Source organism: Dermacentor andersoni, chromosome 10 (assembly GCF_023375885.2).
Source record: "Dermacentor andersoni chromosome 10, qqDerAnde1_hic_scaffold, whole genome shotgun sequence".
Lineage (NCBI taxonomy): Eukaryota > Metazoa > Arthropoda > Arachnida > Ixodida > Ixodidae > Dermacentor > Dermacentor andersoni.
The window spans coordinates 127,717,242-127,736,752 of record NC_092823.1 but is presented as its reverse complement, the minus strand read 5'-3'; the positions used below and the strand labels follow the sequence as shown (position 1 = coordinate 127,736,752).

At 46.0% G+C, this 19,511-nt stretch overlaps 1 protein-coding gene across 1 annotated transcript; it reads right to left on the bottom strand.

The window, feature by feature from the left end:
- Positions 1–203: 203 nt before the first annotated feature.
- Positions 204–19,302, bottom strand: LOC126543691 (lipase member M-like). Its single transcript, XM_072284740.1, has 8 exons — positions 19,189–19,302; positions 14,608–14,827; positions 13,849–13,963; positions 12,436–12,586; positions 10,092–10,184; positions 8,065–8,217; positions 2,749–2,817; positions 204–458 (listed from the first exon to the last, which is right to left on the bottom strand). The coding sequence occupies exons 1-8, from the start codon at positions 19,300–19,302 to the stop codon at positions 204–206; spliced, it is 1,170 nt and encodes a 389-aa protein (XP_072140841.1).
- Positions 19,303–19,511: the final 209 nt, after the last annotated feature.

Sequence of the window (19,511 nt, the reverse complement as noted above, 5' to 3'; positions counted from 1 at the left end):
AAATTTATTTAACAGCATTTAAAGTTACATCCTATCCAAAGTCAAACGGCAATATACTTAAATGCCCGGAAGTACTGCAATTTCATATACAAGCTCTTTTTTTGCGTTAAGGACTCCGTTAAAAACATTTCCTTTGGGATGCCAACAAAACAGCGTTTCTCGTGAGCGGCAGTCCTTGTTCTTGTACCTGGAACCAGGCTCCCTCATTCGCTCAGACCGGTCTGCTGCTTTACAAGGTCGATGGCGACATTGTGCAAGAAGTCGGTGCTTCTGTATCCGATTGAAAAATCTACGTGACCAAAGGTTTTCTGTGGAACCACCCGATGCAGGATAACCCTTGATCCGAGTCTGGCGACCAGTTCTTCGACGTTACGCGAGTCGGCGACCTGATCACCCTCTGACGAGAACAACGCCCATGGAGTTGTGATGCGTTCCAGCGGATAGGCCGGCGGGTTCGCCTGCGCATGTGTGTGCAAAATAAAGCATGCCGACATCAACAAGTGCACTATAGTGTATGGTTTAAGGCGATTTCGTGCTTACAGTCGATAAAAATGTGCCCTATTACGACGCTGCAGGAGTTGTACGCAAGTAATGCGGTCATTTCACAGTGCAGTTGTTCTTGATCCCGTGGCACTTTCTACGGAATAACTACTTCATGTATAACTACTTGTGAACGTCGCGTACGTGAGTGAGTGAGAAAAACTTTATTTCGCATCAGAACAATTCGCGTCCGGCGAACTAGTGTGCTGGGGCACCCGTCGAGGTCATGGCCAAGAGTTGTCTCCCTCCGGCTTCCTTGTCCAGCTGGACTGCCCAGAGTTGGTCTTCTAGGTTCGAGCTGAGCAGCGCGACCTGCCATCGCGCGCGGAGGCTGTCGGTGGAGGTCTCGCTCTCGTTATCGCGTATTAGTCCGTGGCATTCCCATAGCACGTGTTCTAACGTGGCTCTGGTGCCACGCACTTTGCATCTATCGGTTGTGTATCTCTCTGGATAAATAGCGTGCATTAGCAGCGGACTCTTCCATGGTTTGGTTTGTAGTTTTCGCCACTGCACAGCTTGCGATCTATTGAATTGTGGATGGGGTGGTGGATAAATGCATCTTGCATCTTGTAATGGTTGGTGATGTCGTTGAACCTGGTCATTCTGTATTCTCATTCACACACCTCGGAGGGCCCTGTCGAGTGGTCTGCGTTCGTCGCAGCTCGGAAAGTATAGTGCTTAGACATGTAGCGCCCTCTACGCAGGGCACAAAGGTGACACAGGCACACATGGCGCTAAGTTCCAACAATGATGTACTCTGTCAATCGGAAGTTGGCGCCGTGTGTGTGTGTGTGTGTGTGTGTGTGTGTGTGTGTGTGTGTGTGTGTGTGCCCGTAAGTATTATGGCGTGCCACTGAAACTAACCAACATGCAACGCTTCTTGATTTAACGAACACTGATATAACGAAGTGCCGTATATGTAAAAACGTAAAATAAAACTTTGTTGTTCAGTCTATTTTTGCGGAGTATACGTCTACTGTAATGAAGCCGAAAGTGCAGTAATCGACGGGACATTCAATTCACAAGAATGCCGCTTGGAATTTTTCCGCTGTGTGTGAACAGCAAGCATACTTCATCCCGTGCATAGATTCAACCTTTCGTACGGCATACAACTGTGGAGATGAAGTGAAGGCAGGCCACAAAGCGAAACAATGGCGACTGTGTCATGGCATACATAAAAACAACGTCCAGACAGAGCTGCATCTACCTATACGCACTGCGTGGGGCTAGAAAGAATCTATGGCCTCGATTTTCCAGCGTTCTTTTAAATACCATACGAATAAAATGTTCCACCGATTAAGGTTTAGTTTTATTTATAGGCATTGATGTTCCGGTATTTTTAGGCTTAGCTCCCGCTCAGCTAGACAAACGCAAGAAACAGGTATGATTGCGTGCTGATGCGTAATATCAAGAAGTACACTCCTACTGCTTCGACATCATATGTCATGGTTGCACGCCTCAACGCAGTCTGCCCATTCAAGCTTGATTTAGTGATCGTCCTTATCCAACCAACGTTGAGTATCGTCCATAGAATTATTACATGCCTGTAATATGAGAATTGATGTCTAGCTCTCGCATATATAACATTTAAGAGGGCATAGTCCAATACAACGGTACCAGACACGATAGCAACATTATTTCTAAGAAGTATCAAGATGCAGTACCGCATATCCTTCTAAAGGGAGCATCTTATTCGCATTCAGGCTTACATAATCTGAACTCATCGTCAACTTCGTAGGAAAAAAAGCTGACGCGTCACGCAGGTAGGCGCATATAAGTAAAGAAATATTTGTGTGGTCTTGTCAAAACTGCGCCTGTAATCAGTCCAGAAATACCGATCTGGTGTTCCCAGTAACATTGACCCGTCATGATGCTCGTTGGTCAACCTTGTCCCTTGCGCCAGAGGAACCTGCAAATCATCAACATTGGGCCGCGTACAATGCGCGGTGAAGAAAACCATACATTTGGCTTACGAGTACGTCGCATTGAACTAGTTAGTACGGCTTAATTTCCGTATCGCTGCAGGGACAAACAATGGCACAGAGAAAACGCACGAAAATCGATAGTACGAGCGCTCGTACTGTCGATTTTCTCTGTGCTCAGGAAAACTAACAATAGCTGGTGTCCGTTTAACGCAGTTTAGCGCAAGAACCCATGGCAACGCGTCTCCCTTTTCTCAAGCACCAAGAGAAAACATTGCTCGTTTACCTGATTGTACCGCTCGCGGTTCTCCTTGGCGCCATGATCGTACATGACGAAGTCTTTGGCCTTGTACACCTGTAAATGCAGCAAGTGAAGTCCAGTGGTATACCAACCGGATATGCTTCATGCTCCATTCGCGTGCCCGATATTCTATATCTTCACTTTCAAAACTTCTTAGTTTCTTATTGGTTAGTTGTACGCGGCAAATATATTGGCATCTCCTTGCTTGATCACACATCAGCCGATGTCACAGACGTATGCTTTTTGCAACTTTTAAGGTCGCACGTTTTAGTTGTAGCATTCGCAAAATAAACCAAAACCTGGGTAAGGTTGGTGTGCATTAGTCTTGAGCACAAAACGCTAACGGTCAAGGAACGAAGTGGAGGAAAGGTACCGGTGTTAGCGTAGTGAAGAACTCCCTCTTTGCTTCCTGAAAAATGCCCGTGGCAGATAGCTAAATTCCGCTTTCTCTGGTGGGTGGGTTACTGTAAAAAGGCGGGCAACAATTACGTGAAATATCGCATAAATCTTTCAGATAGATCATTAGCAAATGCCCACCAATTAGCCTTTCAGTTCAGTGCTTGGGAATCCACGTTGTAAATGGAGAACTCAAGCCCCGCACAAGAGTTAAGTGATGTCCATTTAAGCAAATCAGGAGATTAACGCCGGTTTCGATATATGTGTCTTAAGATCGGCCTATGAAATTGATTTTTGCTGGGTTCGAAATATTTGCCAGAACAATATGACTTCAAAATCAACCGACTTCGATTCCGTAGTTGCAGAATGGGCCCTAAAGTGAAAGAACTAAAATGTCAAATAATCAAACAGTAATAATCTTGTAGCTGAAAATTGTGAGTTATCCTACTAATACCATCTGAAAAATCGAAACTGCACCAGCTACCACCAGTAATCAAAATGAATGCCTTTAGAATAACGAAAACTTGAACATGTGTTACAAAGCTATGATAAGCGCAAGCATATCCGCTTTAAACGGGCTTTTATGTCGTTATCTGAGTCGCGTAAATACCAAAATGGCACTATAGAGGCTCTGGCAGGAGTTTGTTCGCTTTGTGTGTGCAATGACACCACTGAAAATGTACAAAATGTGAAAAACTATATTGTCAGTCGATGAAGTCTGGCGCGCTGTTTTGCGACTTGAATGCGCGTGGCGCTGGAGTGACGCACAGCCGCGCGACCTTTTCATCTGTGTTCTAAATAATTCCATGGACATGATATGACACCAGCTGTTTTGTATAGCTAGCATGTGCGCTGCTCTAATTATTGCGGCTGAACATGGTCGCACAGCGAAGTCCGCAACAAAAGCAGCTGTGGCGATGTGCCATGTGTTTCTTTTCTTAAAATAAGCATTATGAACATTGCTTTCTTTCTTTTTTCAACTTTCTTTTTCTACAATTTTTTAATAATCAAAGCTTTCCACTAATTACGCCACGTGTTGCAGTTTGCGAATATACTAGCGGGTGAGTTTGCTATGCATATCCACTTCGAACAGATTCTGAGGATGGAACCAATTGCAAGCGAAGCGCCGTCGAACATGCTGTAAGGATGCACAAAACACCGTTTATGTATTGACGCACACACAAAAAAAATACTTTGATGGCAAACCTACGCTTTGGGGATGAATATCTCGAAACTGGGGCCATCCTTGAAATTACCACGAAGCTATCGTGCATACATCCGGCAACATACTGTCCAACCGATAAAGCGAAACTACGTTTGTGAAACAAACCAAAATATTCTATTACAGGGTAATTTCAACAACTTAAGAATAGCTATTCGAGACAAATAACACACTATGAGCTCTTGCAGGACACTGAACATAACTTTTTCGATATTTGATTGAAAAAGCAGGGGTAAGAGCAAGATATTCTATTGAGGCTCTAAAACAAACTTTTCCATGTAAAGCTTGCTCCCGCTATGGTCTACTGCAAAGCGGCTTACCTGATAGTAATGCATGAAGTTTTGTATAGTTGTTCCGATGGGATAGTGGCCTATGTACATGGGCAGTCGGGTCTGGACAAATGACAGATTAATTCATATTAAATTCGAGTACATGGTATATTACCTTAATCAAACGTAAATAGACGAATATCCCCAATGAAACGTTTTCCCTTTGGCAATACTAACAGCGAAACTTATGAATCGAATTGAATACAAATACTTAAAAAACATGATCCTCGAAAATTGAATGACCTATCGAATATTTTGTCACTTCTAAAGCATGAGCATGTATGAAATTTCCATGGAGTCTAGTTGGTAAAAAAATAAGGGGGAAAAAGGAAATCGTGCTTATATACACTGACACATGCATGTCTTCCCGTTGAAGATAAGACGTCCTGGCGGCCGACGAGTTTGTAGATGATAAACAACCGGTTGAGGTCATCTGGGGCACCATCACAGTGGAGGTAATGAAACTAGGCAGCAGCCTATTACCGGATGCATGCACATTGTTGTGTTCAATGAGGAAAAGAAGTGTGTGCTACAGCATCCCATGTTTTAAAAGGTTGAAAACAGTATGAGACTGGCCAAATAACAAATCGGAACAAATTCGTATATAGGCTGCCCTAAAATCAAGCTATTATGGACTGAGTGCAAATTATTTAGCATTAGTTAACTCCCCTTGGCTTTCGCTCGACACCTGGTTTGTTTGCGCAAGAACCGCTGTGATTTCGCAGCTGAGTAATTCTCAACGGGTCCTCGCATCTATTGTTCTATCACCCTTGAGATTCGAGAAAAGTGTGCTTTTGTCCCTCATCTATTCGAACTAAACGAATATTCATAAACTTCCAAAAGTGAATTCTTGAACTGAATACAAATAGAATGGCAGAGATTATTCAAGGCGCATTCGAAATTGCGAATATTCGCACGTCCTTAGTTCTTACGTTAACACATTTTTTTCAGGTTAAACCCATTGCTTTCCCTCTTTCTCGTTGTAATCTTAAATAATGAGGTGAGTAAGGCATTCCGCTTATGTTTTATATTGGAAACAACGGTTATCAGTAAATTGTAGCCTTGTCTCTTCTTTAGATGGTCTAAGTTTACAGAATTGTGACAGCAGTTCTTGGAGGAGAGTTACAGAATTGAAAATTTTGGGCATACTTCGTGTTTTAATTTTCACATTTAATCAAAGAATTCGCAGTTAATTAAATAAATACTGCGCCTTTAAGAGTCGGAACTCATTTCTATTACGCAAATGCAAGAAATTTAATGGAAATCGGAGCGACAGTGATCTGTGGGGGCATTTCTACGTTGCACATCTTCGTGAATACAGAAGTCACAGCAGGGCACATGATGAAGCTTCCTCTAAAGTGCCACCGAAAAGAGAGAATGGTGATGCTAAGACAACGATTGGAGTAACGACGATGGTGCCAGTGATCACAACAATAACAGCGATCACGAGAAGAACCACGACTCACGACTGAAATGTCGTGGACCCTTGCATCGTATAATGGATGGGGAAAAATACACTTTATCCTACTTTCACTTGAGATAACAAGTTAAGCGTAGAGTTACGGCAAAATTGTTCATGAAATTTGTTGGCGGAAGCCCTTTGTATGTCACATGTGCCTCCCAGATACGGGCTCATCTGACGTTTTACCTGCGATTGCAAGTTATACTTAGTGTTTTCAAATGTTTGCGTTAACTTGTCTGAAGTCACTAGCCTGTCATATATTTAATCACGCAAGACATCAGGAAGAAGGTAGAAATATGTCGGCAAAAGACGCGAATTACAGAGGCACAGCCGTTATTTGTCAAGGGCATGCTAGATGACGTAGTACATACACGCACTTCTCCAGTGGGCCTATCTACGGCTTGCCCTAGTGCAAGTTGCTCGAAGTACACCCGAAGCAAGTGCCTGGTATTGCTCATCGACAGGTACATGAGGACGGTAGAATGTGCATCAGCAATAACCTGTCTCGATATTTTTCCCCTGCCTTCGTCAGAGGGCGCAAGAAGGCAGTTTATTTGCCACAGTGCTCGCATACCCGCAATTCATGTGCGCCCCTTCGTGTACGTCGGCGGTACCGTGCGCAAGGCAGACCTGAACTTGAAACGCGGTTGATTCCTTTAATTCTTCATTCTGGCGAGTTCCTCCGCCTAGAAAACCCGATGATTATGCCTGCTACACATATGCCGTGTGAATTACCCTTAGCAATCATCATGACAGATGTCAAAAGGCATGAAGACGGCTGTATGGAAGAGAGAGCAGAAGCGATTAGCCGATGTTATTGCTGATATTAAATAAAATTGGGCGACTCGTGAAAATGCGCAGCAAGTGAATGGTTTATTACAGCAAAACAACGTGTGCCATTAGAAAGGGAAGGGAAGCCTAGTTGGAGGCCGAAGGGGAATATAGATGGAGTATTGAGTTTGGGGAACGTGAAGACGTAGCAGAGATATGGCTGACGCAGGACGGGAGTAATAGGAGTTCACTAGGATGATGATTTGGTCAGCGGACTGCCCTGATTCCCACTATAAAACAAGCTGACGATGATGAGGACGAAGAGTTAACATTTTACGGTTTCCTACGAGGGAATAACTGTGTTCTTGTCCTATATAACATGTGCCTGCTCCCTCCCCGTCATGTTAATCCCGGTGATCCTTAAGAAGGGCGACATGGCGATGGGGCACAGAGCCCCCTACTCATGTACGCACGTGCTATGGCATGCGGCATGTCACAGGTTTATCCTTTCAATGAGACAAGCTGCTGCTGAGCGCTCAAGCATATCCGTTCGTACAGTATTAGAACTAGAATGCAACCCCCTACCCATCCCGTTCCCGCTTTTGCGGCTAGCGCAATCTTATTATACTGCTACAGTTGGCTATACCATCGCTCTATTCACGATTAGATACAATACAACACTCTTTGAATCAATGCACATCATAGGCTTCACAGGACACATATATGTAACACATTGTGACATATAAAATATATATTAGTGCAAAAGATTCTTCTTTTACCAAAGAGTGAAAGCTTTAATTTGACTACTATTGTACCGCGCAATTCTAACCGAGAAGATTGGCGTAGTCGAATAATTTGTGCACGCTTTTAAAAGAAACCGAGAAATGAAGTGTAAGTGTGAATACTTTTCAATCTCGTTAGCAGCGTAGCACATGGCTGTCCTACCGTCCTTCGTTAATTCGAGAACTAGCGTACGACAGAAACATGATAGTAATAAATGACCTAACAATATAATTGTTACAGGCTTCTACAGGCATCTGGAAAAATGAAACAAAAGCGAACGCCAAAAGTTTCAAAATCAATATCAATGGTGTTCGTCTAATGACATGGGTTCCGTTTACCTCGTTCAGTTGATAAGGGCTGCTGAAGAGCGTTATAGTGATGGCCAATGAGCACACTTCGCCATTCAAAATCTCGCACAATTTCGCGAGAAGAACTGAGAGGCCCTCGGACGCTCCCAGGAAGCCGGCCTTGGAGAAGGGGTAGATGAAGGTCTGCGCCAAATTCAGATGTGGTAGTCAATGTATTTCACTTTGACGACAACTCTACAGGGGCAGTTGCATAAGTGACATGCAGAGACATATGACTAGGTCTGATGGCTAACAGCCTAATCAAGCGTCAAACGATGTTTTCTTTTCTTTGTATGTAGATGGAAGCTGCTGAGCTAAAGCTTACCCTGAACTTGCAAAGCTCAGACGGCTTTAAGCAGGCAGTAATTGTCTCAATATGCTTAACAGACTCGCCTAACTAACCCTCCTGACCACTATCACGCAGCGCCGCGGTGGCCCTTAAATTAAGTATCTTCTGCCGTGACGTAGACTGACGTACTGACTCGAAAGGAACAAGCCAATGCAGGAAATTAGCAGTGGTCGATAAGGTAAGACAATAATTGGCAGTTTCGGAAGTGGAATCCAAAGCTGAAGATGCTCCATCCAGCGACCGCTTCGCCGTTCCGTGTGTACCATGGTGCGGTCGCCTTTTATTTTTTTTTTTACATGCGATTCCCGACTTGCGCTAACATCGCGCGCTTGCACTGACCTTGCAGGACCAAAATGAAATTCTGGAAATAAGGCTTGACGAAGAAAATCACAAATTATTACAATACGCACTCTTGTTGCACATCTGAGGCCCTAGGTCATTAAAAGTGAGAACTGGGCGAGTTGGTGTGGTTTCGTCTTAACAAAAAACTGCACGAAAGAGACGTAGACGAGATACTGTTAGTGTTAGCTAGTGTTTATCGTTTTTCTCTGGCTCGTCTACGTCTTTCTCGCGCAGTTTTTTTTTGTTTTGTTAAGATCGAATAATTGACAAGGGGGGGGGGGGGAGGTAAAAGCTAAACAGACGCAAACCACATGGAGTCACGAGCCAAGGCAATCCAGATAAGGGTACGCCAGCCCAAATCTTTACATTTTAGGGCTTGAGCTCTTGCATCGACAACCGATCTCGCTCAATCTTTGTAATTTACGCGAAATTAGAGAAAGCCATATGATTTACGCAAAACGGGCCCTTCCGAGACGTACTGCAAAGAACGTTTCCCTACTTCGTTGGGTGCCGCCACGTTTCTTTACGCGATAGTTTGGGGCACCTACACTGAATATGAAATGTTGGGTTAGGGATGCAAGTGTACCCGAACCGACGCAAGAGGTTCACGTTTGGCGAATGCGTGTTAGAAATGCTATTCGCTATATGCGGCCCTTGGGTTTCCCTATCCCAAAAGGGCTTAATAAGCCATGTTCCGGGATCGAAGCAGCGTATACAGATTCTCACATCGAAACAAAAAAGAGAAAGAAATCTCAGATTAGGGTTCTTCAATCCGTTTGGCCATGGCCAAAGCAAAAGTGCATCCTCATGAAGAAGGTACGTTGATTCTTCGGCACTCGATTTCGCGAACGTGTTTTTGATAAACTGCACTTTTGTATCAACGTTGTAGCGGTTTCAGCAAACGTCGAGCTAGAAGGTGATTCTTTGTGAATATATGCGCTGCGATATATTCTCCAATTCATCGTTTAGCATATTCAGAATAAAAGTTCATCGGCATAAAACCGGATGCCAGTTAGCATATTCAGAATAAAAGTTCATCGGCATAAAACCGGATGCCGGTCTGAACTCTAGCGAGGAGCGTTTCTTTCTTTTCTTCTTTCTTTCGTCGTAAGCTCATATACCTCTATAACGCCATACATCACTTACATCCAGAGAGTAGCCGGCTAAAGCTATATCTGAAAAAATATTCAGAAAGAACAGCAATTCCAGAGTAGATTTAAATTATTATCAAACTAAATGCCGTGATGTGGTGACATTGATTATCACTCCTGGTAACCGGTACATGCATGCCGTGCGATGGCTGCACTGCACTCCTCAAAGCACTCACGGCAAGTATAGGTGTGAAGGGTATCAGAAGCGACAGTGGAGGCCCCAGGTGGGAGACGTTAGCAACAGGACCGTATGCGACAACCAGGTCGACCTGTAAGCGCAAAAAAACCGAACGTATATTTTTTGAAAGACGCGTCCTTCTCCATAAGCGCGCTCAGTTACCCGTAGCATGGATTTATGCGAGTAATTTAATATCATGGGCGTTTTAAAATTGCAGCGGTAGCTATAACACTAGTTAGCACTATTGGTTAACAGTGGTAGAAAACAAAGGATGCATCTAGAGCCAGCGTTGTCACATAAGCACGTATCTACGCCCTCACGAAGTGGGGTCCCCGTGTCGAAACGTTGGCTAGACACTTCTTTACTGAATGTTCAGTAAAGGCAGCATTATTCAGTAGCTTCATTACCGATTGCAGCCGTGATAGAATCAATAGCAGCTGCCAGCCGTGGTAGTAGAATTAGTTGTAGTTCAGGAATAGGGGTGCCAGGAGTTCTAGTTGAGTAGAATAACGGGATACTTCGTGAGAACCTAGTGCCTGTTACGTTTTTTACAAGCTTAGATTCGCGGCACTCTTTAGGTGGTGCCTTGTTAATGCGAAGATATTCGGCGAACCATCCCAGACTTCGCTGCCAGTGGCTGCTGCTGCTGCTTTACTGCTGCTTTACTGCTGCTTTACCGCTGCTTCTGACTCGCCGAATAGCTCACCTACACGGCGACACTCACGCAGCGAATCGGCTGTGTCTCATCTGCACCATCCTTACAACCATGCCGGGGGCCGGGTCTGCTCTCTATGGAATTACGAAGCAAAACAGCATGCGGTAGGCGAATAGCCTCACTACACCAAGTATACGCCGCCGCGCGGATAATTTCTTTGTAAAAGCGCAGCGTTATGTTCAAGCAGAATTTTGATTAGGACGAGTTGTTTCATGGTCGAACGGTGGTGAAAGCAGCGCTCATAAGCACAGGAACAGAGACCCATAGTACACATTACAGGCGCCCGTCATGACTTTGATTTGGACGAGTTGTTTCATGGTGTACGGTTGGGAAAGCAGCGCTCATAAGCACAGGGACAGAGACCCATAGTTCACATGACAGGCGCCCGTCATGACTTTGATTTGGACGAGTTGTTTCATGGTGAACGGTTGGGAAAGCAGCGCTCAGAAGCCACAGGGACAGAAACCCATAGTTCACATGACAGGCGCCCGTCATGACTTTGATTTGGACGAGTTGTTTCATGGTGAACGGTTGGGAAAGCAGCGCTCAGAAGCCAAAGCGACAGAGACCCATAGTACACATGACAGGCGCCCGTCATGAGTTTGATTTGAACGAGTTGTTTCATGGTGTACCGTTGGGAAAGCAGCGCTCATAAGCACAGGGACAGAAACCCATAGTTCACATGACAGGCGCCCGTCATGACTTTGATTTGGATGAGTTGTTTCATGGTGTACGGTTGGGAAAGCAGCGCTCAGAAGCCACAGGGACAGAAACCCATAGTTCACATGACAGGCGCCCGTCATAACTTTGATTTGTACGAGTTGTTTGATGGTGTGCGGTTGGGAAAGCAGCTCTCATAAGCACAGGGGCAGAGACCCATAGTACACATGACAGGCGCCCGTCATGACTTTGACTTGGACGAGTTGTTTCATGGTGAACGGTTGGCAAAGCAGCGCTCAGAAGCCACAGGGACACAAACACATAGTATACATGACGGGCGCCCGTCATGTGTACCATGTGTATCTGTCGCTATATTGTTTAGCGGGCGCTGCTTTCTCAACTGTTCAAGCCTCTTGTTGCGTAACCGATGGATGGGAAAGACTGAATGGATATTTATTGAGGGGTGAGAACCTGCTCTTCCTCACAGTGCTACAAGCCAAGCTCGCAGTTCTAGAGCTGCTGCGCTCCAGCCCTAGCTGCCGTTCAGAATAGGGGCCATCGTAGTGATTACGATGATAATGGGCCACTGATACACCTGCTAGGTCTACTTTCCCGGCCTTTGGCGCCTCTGCTCGTGATTTTCTCCCGGAATGAAGTGGCCTGATCCTATAGGGAATAATGCAATGGAAAAGTTGGCCGGCTCTGAAGACAGCATCATAGCAAAATTATCCGTTCCCGGAACCGTGAACCGTGAAGCCGGAACCGTCGCTTTGGTCACGTGGTGAAGGTCCTCACCTCTTGCGGGGCAGTCACGTGGTCTCTGTTGCAAAGCGCTGTGTAGAAGTGGGATATTTGTATGGGATTTGATTACCCGCCTACGAAAAATTCGCTTCACATAAAGATTTCATATACCCGTGAGATCTGCATAATTTCTTTACAATTTGTCGCACAGCTCGCACGTGGTCACCTTGTCGTTGTACTCCGGCCGCGTGGACAGGAAAACCAGAATACTGGTGACGCCCTGCGACAAGCTGACGAGCGTCAGCCTCTCCGCACCGGTAGCGTTGAGCACGTGATCGACTCCGGCAGCAACGTCGTAGCGTCCGATCTCGTCGAAACTGTGCGTCGGAATTTGAGAATAACGTGGACACAGTTACGCCGCCATTGACAAGGTAACCAGCCTATACCCATACCTACGTAACATTGCCCCATGAGCAGTTGTCCCTTGCAGGCTTCCTATACCCCCCCCGCCTCTTTTTATGATGTTTCTTCAATAAAACAATTGACACTGCTTGTATCCGGGTCCTAATTCTGATTCAAGCACGGTAACCATAAGGCAATGCCTGAACAGTCGCGTTCTCGATGTGCTGGAGTGATGTTTAAGAATTTTATGTATCAGTGAGCTAATTTGTAAATAAATGATCGATTTACTAATTACGTTTTATCTCGAACAACATTTTATTGCTTTCTTTTACGATTGTAGCCTGCGTGGTCAGAAATAAAGTGAACAGGTACACTCTTCCTTCATAAGGAACGGTGTTTAGGATTCTTGGGGTTAAAGGAGCACTGACAAGGGTTTTAGAAGTTTAAGGAACTGTACCACACACTCCTTGCACGCGATAAGATGGCAATTGGCTAATATGAAGATCGAGAAACACTTGCAAGATATTTCAATTTAATACGAAAATTTGCTTCAGTATAGCAGCTCTATCGTCATCCGCATTATCGCAGCGTGAACGGCCTCGGAAGTAAAAAAGAAATGTGTGGCGAGTTGGTATTCCATGCTGATGAAGAATTGCGTAATACACAAGTGATGATAAATAATGACGACGCGAGCGTAGAGCTATCAGGCGGAGTTAGTGAGTGCATTTGACCGCAAGTTTGATGGTGCATTCCTCTTAAAATGGTGTCGTCCACGGAATTTTTTTCAAGGCTATATGCATTGCTATCTCACCGGCTGCAATTTCTAAATTCGAATGTGTGCAATAAGCTTATTAGGTAAAAAGCTAATTAGTGAATTTTCTTGCTAATTATACGAGTATGCTCTTCGATTTAGCGTGCAGGTAAAGTCCGCCTCTTCGAATGGACCAGTTCAAGGACTAGATTAGTGCTATTGGCCACAGGCGATTCTTAAAAATAGCTTTTAGTCTTCTGAGAACCACCCGATATATCAAAGTTTATTTCCACGAACCTGTTTTTCGTTCTATCCTCATGTCGTCATTTTCTCTTGTCCCTTGGGTACAGGGCTATCTTTTGTCAGAGTGAACTGCCTCGTAGTTGGATTTGCTGCGATTAGGTCAATCCGCATCGTAGTCTAACACCACAGTAATTATGCTAGCCTCGTTCCTATTATGGATCGTACAAACACACCGCGCCTTGCCTGAACTTCCAGTATTCAGGGTCGTTCTTGGACAGGGTAGTGTGGTTAGAGTACCGTTCCGTCTCCCTAGAGTTCATCGACCATACGTCGAAGCCAGCGTCGGCGAACAGGAAGCCTGCAAATTTTCATTACATTGTCCATTAATCAAGTAACAATTGTTTAATTGGCATTTTCGCCCGAAGGCGAAACATTGAATGCTTTAGGAAAGTTTAGCGTTTGACTCGACCTCCTCATGCAGTGTTCTACCGAAACGCTTTAGACAACATCATTTTTCTTCGCCTGCTGCGATGAACTGACAGTATGTCGGTTCAGCGCTTATTATACCGTTTGTGCTGCCAGTTTTTTCTGCTTTATTGAGAACTTAGTCCTATATATATATATAGTCAATTTCGCAATGAGCGTGGTCAAGTTTCTACCAAACCTCGGATACGACAAAGTCAAATAAGGCACTTGGGCAGCCAGTTGAAGAATACGAACCTGTTGTAAAACACAGTAGGAAGCACTAAAAGAAGTTAACCCGCTATGTCCAAAAAAAGAAGCAAACTCCCAGGCGTCTAGTGTATGAAACCTTCCATTAAACGTATTTTAAAGAACTTTGCACAAGTTTTTCAAATTTGCAGCAACGGGTCAATCAAAAGTGTCAAATTGCGTGCAGCACGTTTTAAACATCACTGTTTCATAATTAAGTCCTGTTCCTTTCGATGCCTATCATGACCTATACAATTCTACAAAGGGCGCCTGAAGAGATCGAGCACTTGCCTGGGGTCTGCGAAGGGAAGTTAAAGAACCATATGTCCGAGGCACTAGCGAACACCGGCACAAACAGCACGGGGTGGCGACGGGTCCCGTTCTGCTCCTCCGCAGCCGCTGCGTTGCCCTGTCGTCCACGCGGCACCCTGTCCACTTCCAGAACGTAACCGTCGTCCGTGGTGACGTAGCTGATTTCGCAGGGATAGCCGAAGTATCTGATCAGCTCGCACTGCGATGAGGATTGGGGGAGAGGAAATCGTGCAGCAACCATCTACGACGACTGTCATTGTAAGCAACAGCAGGAATCAACGAACGAGTGAGAGATTGAACGAGATGGCGAAGAGCTGCATAGAGAGAGAGAGAGAGAGAGAGAGAGAGAGGGACAGAGAGAATGAGAAATCGAACGAACAATCGCTTTTATTGCCGAGTCCAAATGCCGACCATCGAGCATAGACTACCAACCATGAAAATGGCCGAAATAGCTAAAAACGCTTCGTTTTAAAATATGTATAATACGATACCTGGATGTATGCACCTGTTTGTGCTCACAAAGGTAAACTTGGAAAATGATTGCTGTGGCAGGACTTACACGCAGATAATCAAACTCACACAGTAATAAATGTTCCGTATGGCGACTTGACGACATTTCGGTGGTTTGTGACTTTTTTAGTGTATTTGTGAATACTTGCAGCGTAAGAATTTGTCAGTACTTTGAACCGACTAGCCCAACGTCAAGCCATTCCGAGTTGTGCAATGTGGCCAGCTTGCCGGGAGGCCAGGCCAGTTAACAAGTAATTAAGCCCGCGAAGCCAGCCAACTCGTAATGAAGGAACTCTTAAAAGAAAGGTTTAGTCTGGGGCCAACTCCGATTATCTATTCAAGTGTATGCGAAACGCGGAAAGGCTATATTTACAGGACCACTTGCCGCACTTGCATGTAATTTGGCTATTAGGAGAGAAACACGATCTTTATTGACTGTAGGAAGTAAAGTTCTGATTTATGGCCCCCCGATATATGGAAAATGTCGAAAATCGTTGAGATTGAAGGATAACGTTTGCAAATCCGTAACTCTCCATCTAAAATTGACAGAGTAGCCGTGTAAACTGTGCATGTTAGATCAACGGAAGAGTACGAATGTAATGTGAGTTTGCAACTTACGTTAAAGTGTCACAATGTTTACGAGCGTTTCGCAAAGCTCCTGCGCTACAACTAGTGGGATGTTTCAGAGCCGTGTTTAACACACCAGTACGGTTCACCTTAGATGTCTCTACAGGTGCAGTAGAGAAAATTGCGATGTGCAAATTGATTTCTTAGTAACGGAGTTGTTTTGCTTTAGTTTGCTTTATTGGTAGAGCAATTACATGGACACTCCAGGCGCTATTCCGCCGTCGTTGCCGGCGTCGGCGTCGGCGTCACCGTGATGTTCAGTCTGATCTACAAATGCGATGACATCGTGGCCGCGCGCCCTATGCTGTGGGTTCGAGTGATACCGTGCGAGGCTGGGCGGAGGACGGTGGTTCCATCTAGTGTTAGTAAAGGAGGAAGGCGAGGAGCAAGCGCGCCGTCTTCCATCGCACGCAAGGCACCGGCGGAGGGGGAGGTTGCGTTCTACGCCGGCGGCGGCTGCGTATGGCGCAGCCGAGCGCAGGTAACGCGCGGGCCCTATCTTGAAAGCGATCCGCGAAACGTGCGGCGTGCCTCGAGTGCTGATATCTTCGTGTATACGTGCGATGTGTTTTTGCCGCTTAGTTCGCGTTGAAGCAAGAGGCAGCATGAAGGTCAATTTGCTCGCCGCTGCTGCCGCGCTTCCTCACTCCATCGTTTTGACAACGAGTTTCCACGGTCGTCAAGTGAGATGTGTCCATGTTCGCCTGTGTGCGTGTGACACCGTGCTTTCTAATTTAGATAGTAAGCGAATGTTTTCGATTTCATACGGCCGATAACACTACTATCCTTACTTCGTATAGCTGCCTTATAATTTGCTATCGCAATCGGTGTTTCGCTTTTCGGGTGAAACTGCGACTATTATGAATATCACAATTTTCAACAAACTTTGTAAGAAAACTGACGGCCTTATCAAAACTCTACTCCATAGAGTTGCTATAGGTAAACATTTTCTTTTAAAGGGGCACTAAAGGCAAATATTAGCTCAAACTAAAGTGATATATCAATGCTCGAGAATCTCTAAGGCGTCAGTATTATCGCGAAGAAAGCCTTAATAATTCAGAAATTGAGATAAATGCAAGACATGGTTAGGAAGGAAGGAAGGCAAAAGGGGAGAAGGAAAGGCAGGGAGGTTAACCAGTTTAGCTTAACCGGTTTGCTACCCTACACATGGGAGAGGGATGGGGGCGACGAAAGATGGGGAAGGGGAAGAGAGAGAGAGCACATAGCACAGCACACACACATCGTCCGTTAGAGTCCATCAATCTGGCATGGTACGTGATATCACTGTCACAGCCGTTTGTCCAATCCCGTCTCTCAAAAACCGAAGTAGTCCCTTCGTCGCCTTCACCTGCGATGTCTTCTGTCGGCGGCATGTGAAAATCGTGTCGAGGCACTATGGTCTAGCGTCAAGGTGCGCTAGAACGGATGCCAGGGTCTGTCGCTGAACATTATATTCAGGACAGTCGCACAGAATGTGTTCCAGCGTCTCCTCGCAAAGACAGGCATTGCAGAGAGCGTTGTCGGCCATTCCAATGCGAAATGAGTACGATTTCGTGAGAACCACCCCTAGCCATAAGCGATAAAGCAGAGTCGCCTCTCTTCGACGGAGTGCAGTTGGCATATAGAGATGCATCAAAGAGGGCAGGTGGTATTGACGGTTGCTCTGGTTGGTCTGGCTGTTTGGTGTGCACCATAGAGAGAGCGTGATCTCCTGTGCAATCACTCGAAGTCTGCTAGCTGCGTCGAATCGCGAAAGCGGTATGGCCTCTTCTTGTGCGTCTTCAAGAGCTGCCCGAGCGGCATTATCGGCGTCTTCGTTTCCAGTGACGCCGCAGTGACTTGGCAGCCACTGAAACGTCACGTGGTGTCCTTTCGCCTGTGATGTATGGAGTAGGCATCTAATATCGAATACGAGCTGTTCGATTGGCCCGCGACGCAGAGCTGATAGTACAGATTGTAGGGCTGCCTTTGAGTCGCTGAAGATTGACCATTGTCGAGGTGGCCCCCGATTGACGAAACAAAGTGCAGCGCGAAGAGCAGCTAGTTCAGCAGATGTCGATGTTGTAGGGTGGTTAGTCCTAAAGCTGATGGTAATAGCTTTTGCAGGGACAACCACAGCACCGGACGAACACTGGATGTTTGTGGAACCATCAGTATAAATGTGTTCACTGTCCGCATACCTCTCGTGTAGAAGAAGCAGAGACAGTTGTTTCAGTACAGGCGACGACAGTTCAGACTTTTTCCCGATTCCTGGTACACTGAGATGGACTGTGGGACTGATAAGACACCAAGGGGGTATCGACGGTTTAGATGCAGCCCGAGGGAAGTTTGTCGTTGTACTTGATGGTAGTTTTAGAGAATGATGATTGGTGCCTGTCTGAAGGTATAGTGTTGCAAGGTGGTGATAGGGGGCACGTGCAAGATGTCTGATTATGCTTTTGTTGTTAACGAAACAAAATGTAAAAACGCAAAACACCTATCTCTACTTATGACGCGACGTGGGCACTGGCATCGTCGCATACCGGACGCGAGAAGCAATGCTATTGTCTTTGTTCCCCGGCGACAAGCCATCTGATGGACACGCGCCAACCTTAGAGGCTCCCGCGAGCGAATGAAACCTCCTGGAAGCCTCTCATAAAACTGCGCGGCCAGCCCGTCACCCGCAAACGGGAATTCCAGAGCGCGCACATTCGGTCAGATACGAAAGAACCCGTTCTGCTCCTAAGTCGCAGTTTTGCCCGAAAGGCGAAGCATCGATAGCGATAACAAATTAGTAGACAGCTATACGAAAAGAGTAGCTTTATCAGCCGTATAAACTTGTAAACGTTGGCTAACTAAATTGACAAGCATAGTTTTACGCGTGAATAAGCAAACTTGAACGCACCTCACTCGATGACCACGCACAGTCGCTGTCAGAACGCTGGAGTGAGAACGCGCGGCATCAGCAGCAAGCGAATTGACCTTCGTGCTGCGTTTCGTTTCAACACGATCTAACCGGGGAGAACACAGCACACACGAAGCTATCAGCCTTCGGCGAACTCCGTCGCCATCGCAGAGCGCTTTCAAAACAAGGCTCATGAAGGCGCGCCATAATCAGCCGACGCCAGAATTGAACGTCGCTCCCCCTTTCGCCCCGCTACCTTGCGCGCGCCGGAAGACGGCGCGCTTCCTTCCCGCTGTTGTCCCTTGCGCGCGCGCGATTGAGCCCTCATTGTCGGCTCACCCTCGCACACGCACATTCAGCGCACGGTGCGCGGCGACAACGTCATCGCCATTGCAGTTTATATGGAACGTCACCGCAACGTCAATGGCAGGAATGCGCCTGGAGTGTCTATATAACTGCTATGGCAATGAAAAGCTTTTCGGTTTAATAAATTCCCGCCGAAATTGGCGAATTAGGTAGTTCAGTCAACGCCTGCTTACGGGAGTCATCCGGGCCTGTAGAGCCAGTTCATCTTCGGCGGTGCAGCAGGTCGAAGTCGAAGCCAATACGAGGAACGCCGCCAAGGTGGATGCAAGGCGCCGAACAGCAGCCATGGTCGAAACTCCTGCTCGAATGTTTCTGCAACAGGATTTATAGACACTCACGTAAACGACACAGTGGCGCTTTCCAAAAGTGCACACATGTGGGCGCGTGCACTCACCTGTCAAGTGCATCCGGTTTCGCGCTCTTCTGGAAATGCAGCCGACTCTATGCCGTATCACACCCGGCACTTCTCGACATCGACAGCTGGTACGCAGCGAAT